The following is a 14848-nucleotide window of genomic DNA, read 5'->3' as shown; positions in this document are numbered from 1 at the left end:
GTTTCTGCTTTGTACAGTTCGATATTTGACAACTATGATTTGTGCACTTGAGCTGTAAAACATGATTGCTGTTAGGCAAACAAAATTCAGATTCTGTGACATTCGGTGCAGAAACTGCACAGCCCAAATGTTCACCCTTAATATCTACAATTTGGATTATTAAAAAAAAAATAAGCCTTTACTTTCCACCAAGAAATTGTCTGACTTTGTCTCAGCTGCAGCACTTTAAAATCAACAAATCATGCCAGGAGATTTTTAATCATTTAGTTATCTTTTTGTAATTAAAGTCAATTTTCATTTCAACAGTGGCAGATTACAAATACTTTTTAAAATCCAGAGAGATTTCCATAATTCAAAAGACTATTCTGGGAAGAGAAAATGTAGCGTGTTAGAAGGAAAATATACCTCCAGGAAATAAAAACACTAGTGGGAGGCAACTAATCAATTTTCATTGGTGTCAACAACTAGTCCCTAGAAACAGATGAAATAAGTCATATTTATAAAATTAACATCAAATATTCACTGCTTATTTCATAATAAGGTAGGTACATGGTAAAACATCTGGAAATCACATCTAATAAGATTTCAGACTGCAACAGAGTAAAACTTACACCTTTTCGATTTAAACAGAAGATGTACTTGCCAATTTAAATGGCTGGAAGGATGACTGTCACCTGTCGGTACTGAATCATGTGCAGTGGATATGCACAAAATGTTAACAATGAATGCAGAACATAAGTTAGAAAGCCAACATAATGTTAACCAAATCAGACCAAACAAAGACCACAGGTTAGAAGAGGGATTGTGAAAATTCTTGTGCTCTTTAGACTGCAGCCTGAATACTATGTGTTCCTGTTGCTTTAACAAGCTCACATGCTGGAGGTAGTGCAGTTATGATGCTCCTCAGAATCTGAAGTCTAAGCTACAAAGAAGTAATTCATAAATATCTTTAAATTCTGCAACATTTAGTTGCCATTGCTGATGTCATTAGCGATATACTTGAGGAAAAGGAAAAAGTAGTTCCAAATAGTACTATAATTTAATTTGTAGAGGTAAGGCAGCAGAAACCAGTTTAAATTAATTAAAGGCAAATTTAAGAGAAGCATCGGAAAATGTATCTTCACAAATAATGATCAACTCCTGAAATAAAATTATAATTATGTTGGTGAGAAATTTATAACTGTTACCAACAGAATTGGATTTTTATAGAACGCATTAAGAACAGCAAGATAGACACAAAAAGCTGGAGCATCTCTGGCGAAAAGGAATAGGTGACGTTTCAGGACTCGACCCGAAACATCACCTATTCCTTTTCTCCAGAGATGCTGTCAGACCTGCTGAGTTACTCCAGCTTTTAGTATCTGTCTTCAGTTTAAACCAGCATCTGCGGTTCCTTCTAACACATTAAGAACAGCAAAATGGGTTTCGCACCTATAATTAGTAATCTTTACAAATTTTTCCAAGACAAAATACTATTTAATCCATTGAGATGGCAGGCAAACTAAGTCAACTATTAATACAACTGCATCTGAGGAGGTTGTTGAAATAGTAGCATGTTCTTGAACATGAATGAATGAATACTTTATTGTCACATGTGACAAGTCACAGTGAAATTCTTTGCTTGGTTTGCAAACCTAAGGTATGCAAACAGTCGCCACATAAATGGGCACGGACATAGCTAAAATTTAGCCTGAATAGAACATTTATTTCTGAATTTGTGAAATTAATTAAACAAAGTATTGGGGATTTAAAAAATATACACCATTAGAACATTCCAAAAGAACCTGAAACAAAAAAAGCTAAGTTCTTTTACTTTCTCAGAAAAAAAATACAAAGGCATACATCCGTGAGCTGCCAGAGGGAGATTCATTATATAGCATCTAGCGGAGCTTTTGAAGTGGAGTAAAAATTGAAGGCACAAACCATTGTTTAGGTAATGCACATGTTGACATTGTTACGGTAATGCACACAGTTCTCTCTTGGTCTTGTTAAGGAAAAGATTTCCATTACAGCTTTTGAATGGCAATTTTCCATTATTTTGTTTCTTCCCAATTAGTTTGAAATTTATAGACATAACTAGACCAAGTGCAGACTCGTTGGGTCTGTTCCCGCAACGCGCGGTTGCAAGGGGGGGCGGCCTGACGTCATCGCGCAACGCCACACGCTATAGCTGATCTCTCAACCCCCATTCTCCAGTCTTCTCCCCAAAATATCTGCCACCCTTGTATACCATGTCAATAATATTTCAAATTTATGTCATGGTATTTAAATAACAAACTTATTCAAACAAATGTATTTATGCTTTAAATCACATTCGTATGGAACATGAGATCAGATTCTAGATCTAAATCACAATGGAGTAAGGCATGATTTTCACATCATAGAATGCAATTTACGATTGTGTCTTAAGTAGTCCTCAATTCAAAAATTTCTGGAAAAAAGCAGACACATTGAAATCCTAAACTTGTCTGCAGAAGAGAAAGAAAGTCATGGCTGCATTTGCAAATGTTTCAATCATAAATCAAAGACAGACACAAAATGCTGGAGTAACGCAGCGGGACAGGCAGCATCTCTGGAGAGAAGGAATGGGTGACGTTTCGGGTCGAGACCCTTCTGAAGGGTCTCGACCCGAAACGTCGCCCATTTCTTCTCTCCAGAGATGCGGCCTGTCCCGCTGAGCTACTCCAGCATTTTGTGTCTATCTTCGAGTTTAAACCAGCATCTGCAGTTTCAACCATAATGCTAGTGAAAGGACCTTAATCCCACCACCAAGTATTATGAGGGTAAAAAAAAAGGCAAAACTTACAAACGTCTCCTCATTTTCGTTACTGTTTTCTACTGACATGCTGTTGGCAGGGCTTCCTGTGCGCACAATACTGCCACTGCTGTGTACCAGCAGCATGTTTTTATCCTGAGGGGGAGACATGCTCTGCAACGGTCGAGACAGACAATGGCACAACGTCACACCACAAATGACAGTTCATTAATCGGGCCACAAGCATGCAAGTTAGTTGATTGACGAACATCAATATTCTACACAAGCAACGGCGAATTGCATTTCATGAGCAAAAATAACTTGTGCATCTTCACCTGTATCAACGAGTCGGATCGATTTAAGAAAAAAAAGAACTGAAGCCTGTCGTAATTAAAACAAAAGGTGCTGCAAGTTTTGCACTCTTCATGCAAAACTGGCACATCTGCTTTGCACACCAGGGGGATGTTCATTCTCCACGCTATTCGAGACAGTAACTACTTGCCATGCATATGGAGCTTTATTTTTTTTTAGAATACGGACATGCACGGCTTTAGGTTGCTGCGAGTTTTAAACCTTCTCTGCAGAGCTTCATGCAGATTATTTAATTCAGTTACCCGAACCTTACTCATATAAAAGGAACTTTGCATTGAGCCCAAATGGTATATGCTATTCAGCAGCACCAACGTTGATTGCCACCATGAACTCTTCCATGATGCAATATTAATTAGATTAAAGGGGTTACTATAGTTTTAGGAAAGCAATCCATCAGGCCTGTTTCCCCCTCCCCTTATTTCCCTATATCCCTTCAAATGATTCTCTCTCACGCATGCCCATCAACTCCCCTTTGATTCATTACCATGTAGTTACATGAGGGACAATTTACAACAGCCAATTAAGCTACTAGCAAGTGTTTGTTTAGTTTACCGCTGACCAGCGATCCCCGTACACTCGCATTATCCTACACACTACGGGCAATTTCCAATTTTTACTGGCCAATTAACCTACAGACCTGTACGTCTTTGGAGTGTGGGAGGAGCTGGAGCATCCGGAGAAATCCCCCGCAGGTCACAGGGAGAACGTACAAACTCCATAGAGACAGCACCCCAAGTCAGGATCGAACCCGTGCCTCTGGCGCTGTAAGGCAGCAACTCTGCCGCAGCCGTGGGAGAGAACTGGAGCATTTTTCAGAATCTACATGGTCATGGGAAGAGTATGCAAGCTTACCTAAATAGCACCCAAGATCAGGATCCAGTCTGGGCCAATGGACTTGTGATGCCGCAGCACTTACAACTGGGCCGCTGTGCTGCCCCACCATCATTATCAAGATAGAAAACTCCCAAACAGCCACTGAAATCCAGGTTGCTAAGCTTATTTCTTTCAGAGGTACCAGTAAATATTTGGAAAACATGACAGAGGATGAAAAATCGCCACAAAGTAAATGTAAGCCCCTGTCCCACACCTAAACAGCAACCTCTGGTGAACTTGAGGTCACCAGAGTTTTTGGTCACTCTCCCTAATGGTCGAAAGTTGTTTCGGCATGGTCGAGGCTTCATCTAGGTTGCTGCTATTTTTTCATCATGTTAAAAACTGGCCTTGGCTAAAAATAGGTTTTAAAAATCGATAATTTTTTAGTCGCTGGTCTGGTCGAAGCTGGTTTTCTTCACAGTCGAGGAAAGTTTTCAACATATGCGTGGGAGGTGGTAGAAGGTTGCAGGTCACCTCGACCGTGATTTTGTTTTGGGTGGCGGGCAAGGTTGCTGTTTAGGTCTCCTAAGTGGGACAGGGGCTTAAGCTTTACTAATTTCCTTGCTGAGGTGTTCATGGAAATACATTCATCTAGTTTTTGAACTAATATAAATTGTTCATTGCAGAAAAGTTATTGAAATTGCCTGTACCAAAGTGTTTTTCATGGGATCATCTATTCAATGTTTAAATGTTACTGTTTAATGACCTTACAATGTAATGTGGTTCTACATCGATATTCAAATATTCATGTCTCACGATATCAAAAGGAAGCTAAAAGTATAATGTAAAGGCACAACATGGTGATTTACCTCATTGGCTAGAAGAGGTTTAGTCTCTAAGTGCTGCTTGCCTTTTCGTTCTTCTCGTACAGGCAAAAGTGACTTCAGAAATTTTGGTGGCTGAGCGGAAAATGCTTTAAGTGGACTACTCAATGAATGATGACCCTCTGCTGCAGTACCTACAAGGAGAAGGAATAAAAGAAAATAACTTCATAAGTTATAGGAGCAGAATTAGGCCATTCGGCCAATCGAGTCCACTCAGTTTCAGTTTTAGTTTCTTGTCAGGTGCACCGAGGTACAGTGAAAAGCCTTTGTTGCGTGCTAACCAGTCCGCGGAAAGACAATACATGATTACAACCGATCTATTCGCGGCACAGATACATGATGACATTGGGACGACAGATGGCACAATGGGCTAAGTGTTCGGCTGGCAACCGGAAGGTAGCCGGTTCGAATCCCGCTTGGAGTGCATACTGTCGTTGTGTCCTTGGGCAAGACACTTCACCCACCTTTGCCTGTGTGTGAATGTGTGTGAGTGATTGGTGGTGGTCGGAGGGGCCGTAGGCGCAGATTGGCAGCCACGCTTCCGTCAGTCTGCCCCAGGGCAGCTGTGGCTACAGAAGTAGCTCACCACCACCGAGTGTGACTGAGGAGTGAATGAATAATGCGATGTAAAGCGCCTTGAGTATTAGAAAGGCGCTATATAAATCCCATCCATTATTATTATTATGATAGACATGATAAGGGAATTAAGTTTAGTACAAGGTAGAGCCAGTAAAGTCCGATCAAAGGTAGTCCGAGGTTCCTCGATGAGGTAGATAGTAATTCAGGACTGCTCTCTAGTTGTGGTAGTCTGGTTGATGGCTGATCAATCTTTCATTCTCAACTCCTTTCTCCTGCCTTCTCCCCATAACCCCTGACACCCGTACTAATCAAAAATCTGTCAATCTCCGCCTTCAAAATACCTATTGACGTCATAGAAACATAGAAAATAGGTGCAAGAATAGGCCATTCGGCACTTTGTGCCTGCACCGCCATTCAATATGATCATGGCTGATCGTCCAACTCAGTATCCTGTACCTGCCTTCTCTCCATACCCCCTGATCCCTTTAGCCACAAGGGTCACATCTAACTCCATCTTAAATATAGCCAATGAACTGGCCTCAACTACCTTCTGTGGCAGAGAATTCCAGAGATTCACCACTCTCTGTGTGAAAAATGTTTTTCTCATCTTTGTCCTAAAAGATTTCCCCCTTATCCTTAAACTGTGACCCCTTGTTCTGGACTTCCCCAACATCGGGAACAATCTTCCTGCATCTAGCCTGTCCAACCCCTTAAGAATTTTGTAAGTTTCTATAAGATCCCCCCTCAATCATCTAATTTCTAGCGAGTACAAGCCGAGTCTATCCAGTCTTTCTTCATATGAAAGTCCTGACATCCTAGGAATCAGTCTGGTGAACCTTCTCTGTACTCCCTCAATGCAAGAATGTCTTTCCTCAGATTATGAAACCAAAACTGTACGCAATACTCCAGGTGTGGTCTCACCAAGACCCTGTACAACTGCAGTAGAACCTCCCTGCTCCTATACTCAAATCCTTTTGCTATGAATGCTAACATACCATTCGCTTTCTTCGCTGCCTGCTGCACCTGCATGCCTACTTTCAATGACTGGTCATCCACAGCCTTCTGTGGAAATGAATTCCACAGATTCACCACCCTCTGACTAAAGATCACATATTCACCACCCTCTGACTAAAGACCACAGATTCACCACCCTCTGACTAACCTCTACAGAACAATAAACAATAATAATTCTCGATTGGTATCACACAAATAAAACAAACATCAAAATGAAGCTCAGTAAAAAGGAAGGAATTTACTTTCAAGGTAATAGAGCTAACTCGGGATATCAGAGTGCAATTGAGAAATTATCTTCCCTTCCAACGCATCAAGTAATATCGTTCACGTGGCGTGTTGCAATGGGGAAGGCAGAGGGGAAGGGTAAGAGTCAGGCAATTAAATGGGAGAAGAAAGATAAAAGGAGAGGAAAAGTGGTGTAAGAAAGAACTGCAGATGCTGGTAAAATCGAAGGTAGACACAAAATGTTGGAGAAACTCAGCAGGTCAAGCAGCAAAATAATAGGAGACGTTTTGGGTCAAGACTCTTCTTCAGATTGATGTGAGGGGAGGGGGCGGGACAAAGATAGAATGTAGGCGGAGGCAGTAGGACTAGTGGGAGAACTGGGAAGGGGGAGGGGATGGAGAGAGAAAACAAAGGCTGCACGAAGTTAGAGAAGTCAACGTACATACCGCTGGGTGTAAACTACCCAGGCGAAATATGAGGTGCTGCTCCTCCAATTTGCGCTGGGCCTCACTCTGACAATGGAGGAGGCCCAGGACAGAAAGGTCAGATTGCGAATGGGAGGGGGGAGTTGAAGTGCTGAGCCACCGGGAGATCAGGTAGGTTACGACGGACTGAGCGGAGGTGAGCCTGCGCTTGGTCTCGCCGATGTAGAGACAAGTGGAGTGTTGTGTTTGGTTGACAGGGTTTGAGCATTTGGAGTTGTGGAGAAGTGCAGTGGAGTTACGTGAAAACAAATGTGGACGCACAGCTTCAATGGAAACTTACAGACCAGAAAGTACTGGAGTCCTCAATCAATGCCATCATGTGAAAAATTTTATTTAGATTAGAGATACAGCGCATAAACAGGCCCTTCGGCCGACTGAGTCCGCGCTGACCAGCAATCACCGCGTACACTGGCATTATCCTACACACATGAGGAACAATTTACAATTTTACCGAAGCCAATTAACCTGCAAACCTGTACGTCTTTGGAGCGAGGGAGGAAGCCCACAGGGAGAACGTACAAACTACATCCAGACAGCACCCGTAGTCAGGATCGAACCCGGATCTCAGGCACCGTAAGGCAGCAACTAGACAGATTCAAATGAGCTCCAAAAAATAACCATAGTCATCCATCAGCCCACCGAGTCCATGCTGACCATCAAACACTCATTTAGACAGTGATTTACTGTCCCCATCTTCCCATCAACATCTCCCAACCTACACACTGAGGGCATCATACACTAGCCAAAAAAAACCACCAAACCCTGCACTTATCTGGGATGTGGGAAGAAACCAGAGCCCCTCGTGGGAAACCAATATGGTCACAGTGGATATTTTTAAAGCAAAGACAGATAGATTCTTAATTAATGGATGAACTTAGAGCCTGGATTGACACCTGGAAGTATGATGTTGTGGCGATCAGTGAAACATGGTTGCAGGAGGGCTGTGATTGGAAACTAAATATTCCAGGATTTCATTGCTTCAGGTGTGATAGAATTGGAGGGGCAAGAGGTGGAGGTGTTGCATTGCTTATCAGGGAAGATATTACAGCAGTGCTTTGGCAGGATAGATTAGAGGGCTCGTCTAGGGAGGCTATTTGGGTGGAACTGAGAAATGGGAAAGGGGTAGCAACACTTATAGGGGTGTATTATAGACCGCCAAATGGGGAGCGAGAATTGGAAGAGCAAATATGTAAGGAGATTGCAGATATTAGTAGTAAGCACAAGGTAGTGATTGTGGGAGATTTCAATTTTCCACACATAGACTGGGAAACACATTCTGTAAATGGGCTGGATGGGTTGGAGTTTGTAAAATGTGTGCAGGATAGTTTTTTGCAACAATACATAGAAGTACCTACTAGAGAAGGGGCGGTACTGGACCTCCTGTTAGGAAATGAGATGGGTCAGGTGGCAGAGGTATGCGTTGGGGAACAGTTCGGGTCTAGTGATCACAATACCATTAGTTTCAATATAATTATGGAGAGGGACAAAACTGGACCTAGGGTTGAGATTTTTGATTGGAGAAAGGCTAACTTTGAGGAGATGCGAAAGGATTTAAAAGGGGTAAATTGGGACAGTTTGTTTTATGGGAAAGATGTGGAAGAGAAATGGAGTACATTTAAAGGTGAAATTTTAAGAGTACAGAATCTTTATGTCCCTGTTCGGTTGAAAGGAAATCGTAAAAATTGTAAAGAGCCATGGTTTTCAAGGGAAATTGGACACTTGGTTCGGAAAAAGAGGGAGATCTACAATAGTTATAGGCAGCATGGAGTAAATGAGGTGCTTGAGGAGTATAAAGAATGTAAAAAAGAATCTTAAGAAAGAAATTAGAAAAGCTAAAAGAAGATATGAGGTTGCTTTGGCAAGTAAGGTAAAAGTAAATCCGAAGGGTTTCTACCGCTATATTAATAGCAAAAGGATAACGAGGGATAAAATTGGTCCATTAGAGAGTCAGAGTGGCCAACTATCTGCAGAGCCAAAAGAGATGGGGGAGATATTGAACAGTTTCTTTTCTTCGGTATTCACCAAGGAGAAGGATATTGAATTATGTGAGGTAAGGGAAACAAGTAGAGTAGCTATGGAAACTATGACGATCAAAGAAGAGGAAGTACTGACACTTTTGAGAAATATAAAAGTGGATAAGTCTCCAGGTCCGGACAGGATATTCCCTAGGACATTGAGGGAAGTTAGTGTAGAAATAGCAGGGGCTATGGCAGAAATATTTCAAATGTCATTAGAAACGGGAATAGTGCCGGAGGATTGGCGTACTGCGCATGTTGTTCCATTGTTTAAAAAGGGGTCTAAGAGTAAACCTAGCAATTATAGACCTGTTAGTTTGACGTCAGTGGTGGGCAAATTAATGGAAAGAATACTTAGAGATAATATATATAAGCATCTGGATAAACAGGGTCTCATTAGGAACAGTCAACATGGATTTGTGCCTGGAAGGTCATGTTTAACTAATCTTCTTGAATTTTTTGAAGATGTTACTCGGGAAATTGATGAGGGTAAAGCAGTGGATGTTGTGTATATGGACTTCAGTAAGGCCTTTGACAAGGTTCCTCATGGAAGGTTGGTTAAGAAGGTTCAATGGTTGGGTATTAATGGTGGAGTAGCAAGAGGGATTCAACAGTGGCTGAATGGGAGATGCCAGAGAGTAATGGTGGATGGTTGTTTGTCAGGTTGGAGGCCAGTGACGAGTGGGGTGCCACAGGGATCTGTGTTGGGTCCACTGTTGTTTGTCATGTACATCAATGATCTGGACGATGGCGTGGTAAATTGGATTAGTAAGTATGCAGATGATACTAAGATAGGTGGGGTTGCAGGTAATGAAGTAGAGTTTCAAAGTCTACAGAGAGATTTATGCCAGTTGGAAGAGTGGGCTGAAAGATGGCAGATGGAGTTTAATGCTGATAAGTGTGAGGTGCTACATCTTGCCAGGACAAATCGAAATAGGACGTACATGGTAAATGGTAGGGAATTGAAGAATGTAGGTGAACAGAGGGATCTGGGAATAACTGTGCACAGTTCCCTGAAAGTGGAATCTCATGTAGATAGGGTGGTAAAGAAAGCTTTTGGTGTGCTGGCCTTTATAAATCAGAGCATTGAGTATAAAAGTTGGGATGTAATGTTAAAATTGTACAAGGCATTGGTGAGGCCAATTCTGGAGTATGGTGTACAATTTTGGTCGCCTAATTATAGGAAGGATGTCAACAAAATAGAGAGAGTACAGAGGAGATTTACTAGAATGTTGCCTGGGTTTCAGCAACTAAGTTACAGAGAAAGGTTGAACAAGTTAGGGCTTTATTCTTTGGAGCGCAGAAGGTTAAGGGGGGACTTGATAGAGGTTTTTAAAATGATGAGAGGGATAGACAGAGTTGACGTGGAAAAGCTTTTCCCACTGAGAGTAGGGAAGATTCAAACAAGGGGACATGACTTGAGAATTAAGGGACTGAAGTTTAGGGGTAACATGAGGGGGAACTTCTTTACTCAGAGAGTGGTAGCTGTGTGGAATGAGCTTCCAGTGAAGGTGGTGGAGGCAGGTTCGTTTTTATCATTTAAAAATAAATTGGATAGTTATATGGATGGGAAAGGAATGGAGGGTTATGTTCTGAGCGCAGGTATATGGGACTAGGGGAGATTATGTGTTCGGCACGGACTAGAAGGGTCGAGATGGCCTGTTTCCGTGCTGTAATTGTTATATGGTTATATTATATGGTTAATTAGCACAGGTGTCAGAGATTATGGGGAGAAGGCAGGGGAATGGAGTTAGCAGGGAGAGATAGATCAGCCATGATTGAATGGTGGGGTAGACTTGATGGATCGAATGGCCTAATTCTACTCCTATTCCATATGAACTTATTACTGGCTCGTCGCCGCAGATCTGGAACCCGCCCAGAAGACCCGCCCACATTGAATGGTGGTGCTGGCTCAAAGGGTCTACTCCTGCACCTAATGTCTATTGTCTATTGACCTGGTGGGCCGCTCGGCAGATCGCAGATAGATCCGACGGGCTGCGGTCTGTAGAGAGAAAGGGGCAGAGCCCAGTCCCTGCTGGACCCCAACGACAGTCAGGAGGAGCAAGGGCCGGTGGGAAAGTAAACCTTGGTCTTAACGTCCACGCCTTCAAGGTCGGTTGCAGGAGGCGACTTTGGGGCCGGGTGAGAAGATGAACGTCGGAACGTTGAACGATCCAGGGGATCGCCTGGATCGGGCGCTGCTCCATGGGACCTAGTGCGCTGATTGGACTTTGGAAATGGCGCCAAGTCTGGTGGCTCTAAAAGGAAATTCGCTGTGTTTTGCACATTTGACAGTAAAGCACTATCGAACTATTGAAGAACATGCAAACTCCACACAGACAGCGCTGGAGGTTCATGTCGAACCTGGGTTGCTTGCGCTGTGAGTTAACGGATCAATGGAGTGAAGCCATCAAGAGTATTTCTAAATAGTTGAGTCCAGGTAGTAAAGGCAAGAATGAAATTTCAGCAGCAAATGAGTTGAGGTGGACCAAAGTTGAAGCAATGTAACTAAGGTGATGGTGATGTGCGATTTTTAACCAAGACCACGTGGGGCGGTACGGTGGAGCAATGGTAGAGTTGCTGCCTCACAGCGCCAAAGACCCTGGTTCGATCCTGACTACGGGTGCTGTCTGTATGGAGTTTGTACCTTCTCTCCGTGACCTTGTGGGTTTTCTCCGGATGCTCTGGTTTCCGCACACATTCCAAAGACGTATAGGTTTGTAGGATAATTGGATTAGATGAATAATCTAACTTGTCCCTATGATGTAGGATAGTACTAGTGTACAGGGTGGCTGACGCGGACTCAGTGGGCCAAAGGACTGTATCGCAAAGCTAAACTAAAAACAAGCTAATTTTCATAATTCATATGCATCAACAAGGCCACATGTCTGTCCTTTTAACGAATGATAACTTGGATTTAATTTGTTGACAATATAGTTACCTCCAGTGTCTTTTGTCCTACGCGGTGAATCTTTCAGTAAGGTATTATACCAGGAACCGTCCTGCGAGTTGCACGAGCAATCCAAAATATCTTGATGACCATCTGAGCGACCCTAGAATCATTAGGAGGAAATATAGTGTTCACAGCATCAGTTCATCATTTACATTCAGTTTGTGTGTCACAAGGAGTGGCGCAGTGGTGCAGTGGTGGAGTTGCTGCCTTACAGCGCCAGAGAACCGGGTTCGATCCTGACCACGGGGTGCTGTCTGCACGGAGTTTGTACGTTCTCCCCGTGACCTGCGTGGGTTTTCTCCGGGATTTCCGGTTTCCTCCCACATTCTAAAGAGGTGTAGGTTTGCAGGTTAACTGGCTTGGTATAATTGTAAATTGTCCCTAGTTTGTGTAGGATAGTGTTAGTGTACGGGGGTCGCTGGTTGGTACGGACTCGGTAGGCCCGAAGGGCTCAGCTGTATCTCTAAACTAACCTAAATATCCGGGACATTATTATCGTGTGCTGATTCACATGTGTGGAGTGCATGAAAACACACCAAAGTGTCTATTTCTCAAATACAGAAATTGTATAAAATGCCATTTTGGGCAAATTTTGTTTAGTTTATTGTCACATGTACTGAGGTACAGTGAAAAGCTTTTTTTGCGTGCTAAGCAGTTAGCGGAAAGACAATAGATGATTACAATAGTGCCACCAACAATGTACAGATACATGATAAAGAAAATAACATGATTTAAGTTGGGGGTGATATAAAGTCCAGTAAAGTCTGATTAAAGATCGTCAGAGGGTCATTGCCAAAAACATGTGTTAAAACTTCGCCTGTGATGAGAAAATAATTCATTGCTCTTTGGGAATATTGACCTGTCTGTTAACATGGCAGGCAGTTTGTTGAGACTTTTTAAAGTATTGTTTTACACTGAAAGCTACCTAGCTGGCAATCTGACTCAGAGTAGATAGTTCAGGCATCACTATTGGGACAAATATATTTAATGATCTAAAATGAGAAAAATATTTTACAAAATAAATGGAAAATAACAAAAAATACAAAACCAGTTAATTTGACCAGCTGGGTCTTCATGGCTCTGGGCAAAGCTGAAATTTACTAGCTACAGCTAAAACATTCTGTTTTTCATTTACCGTTTTCTATACTTATTTAAAAAAAAATTCCATAAGGGTGTGAGGGGTTATGGGGTGAAGGCAGGTGAATGGGGTTGAGAGAAAGATAGATCAGGCCATGATTGAATGGCAGAGCAGACTTGATGGACCGAATGGCCTTATTCTGCTCCTAGAACTTGTGAACCTGCCAGTTTTGGAATGAATTCTTGAAAAGTCGTGAGCTGGTGGTGAAAATTTGAGGGAAGAATGTTGTAATAATGAGTTCATGTTAATTTTATTTCTGACTTATATTTCAGTTTATTGCAGTAACAACCACAAACTCAAGGAATAAAACTTAGGAGGTTGTGAATATATTAAACTAGAAGATTGAAACATGACCTGCACAATCCCATGTACAGATAAACAAATTGAATCCTTTATCCTCTTGGTGTTAACTTTGTATTATCAGCAAATGTAATGTTCAAAGATCAAAATTCTTGCAATTGAGGGAGTGCAGCGTAGGTTCACAAGGTTAATTCCCGGGATGGCGGGACTGTCATATGCTGAGAGAATGGAGCTGCTGGGCATGTATACTCTGGAATTTAGAAGGATGAGAGGGTATCTTATTGAAACATATAGGATTATTAAGGGTTTGGACACGCTAGACTGCAACGTCCAGGTTCAGGAATAGCTACTTCCCCACAGCCATCAGGCTATTGAACTCAACTCAAACAAAACTCTGAACATTAATAGCCCATTATCAGTTTATTTGCACTTTATCTGTTTTATTTATTCATGTGTGTATATATATTTATACAATGGTATATGGACACACTGATCTGTTCTGTATTCATGCCTTCTATATTCTGTTGTGCTGAAGCAAAGCAAGAATTTCATTGTCCTATCTGGGACACATGACAATAAACTCTCTTGAATCTTGAGGTTCTGGGAGCAGAAATTTCCATTGCTCACGCTAGTTATTTGATTTACAAGCCAGGCAAACCCCTGGAAATATTGTTCCATTCTACCAATGATCTCAGAGATTAACATCTGGTGAGAACTAACATCTGTACGGAGTAGAGGTTGGGAATTGCAAATCAACATTATATGTTCTTCCATTCAGTGAGAATGGAAGAGATATTAACATCCATTGTACAAGGTGTTTTAAAAGCTGATTCTGTACAGAAAGTACCACCATTCACTTGATATCAGCTGTTCAAGGTGATCTCCCTCACAATTCTAAATGCATTTATTATTCTTTAACAAAGTATCACAAATTATTGGTTACACACCTTGTTTTCATCCTCCTCATATGCAGAGACATCTGTTCGACTATTGGATACCTGCAGAAAACAGAGGTCAAACAAAACAGATTCATCAGAGATTTTCACATGACTGTTTTGCTCCTTGACCGTGATGCACAAACAGCACACTTAAGCTATGGTTGTGAATCTTGAGACATTTTCATCAAACTTTTAACACTGTTACTCGCTACGCCAAGCAGGTTAAAAGCAAGTTCTCCAATAAACTTAGCAGGGATGGATGCAAGAACAATAGAAACAATGCAGTTTATGCAAGAAAGCCTTCAACTGAGCAGAGAAGTATCACGGAAGGAAGGTTTATTCCCGGGATGGCGAACTGTCATACACTGAGAGAATGG

The 14848-nt window shown here is 41.9% G+C and overlaps 1 protein-coding gene across 5 annotated transcripts in view; it reads right to left on the bottom strand.

Annotated features, from left to right (window-relative positions):
- The window catches only part of kif13a (kinesin family member 13A), a 294683-nt gene that overhangs the window by 9882 nt on the left and 269953 nt on the right, over window positions 1-14848 (bottom strand). For 2 of the 5 annotated variants that reach the window (XM_033013828.1, XM_033013836.1), the window contains 4 exons: window positions 14481-14531; window positions 12084-12195; window positions 4810-4958; window positions 2807-2929 (listed from right to left, as the gene is read on the bottom strand). In XM_033013828.1, coding sequence (XP_032869719.1) covers window positions 2807-2929; window positions 4810-4958; window positions 12084-12195; window positions 14481-14531 — 435 coding nt within the window. Of the gene's footprint in view, window positions 1-405; window positions 472-2806; window positions 2930-4809; window positions 4959-12083; window positions 12196-14480; window positions 14532-14848 lie in introns of all 5 variants that reach the window. The other 3 variants (XM_033013844.1, XM_033013849.1, XM_033013858.1) reach the window with 2 other exon arrangements.

Source organism: Amblyraja radiata, chromosome 2, assembly GCF_010909765.2.
Source record: "Amblyraja radiata isolate CabotCenter1 chromosome 2, sAmbRad1.1.pri, whole genome shotgun sequence".
Taxonomy (NCBI): Eukaryota; Metazoa; Chordata; class Chondrichthyes; order Rajiformes; family Rajidae; genus Amblyraja; species Amblyraja radiata.
Note: the sequence above shows the minus strand (reverse complement) of the source record. Positions and strands in the feature narration are given on the sequence as shown.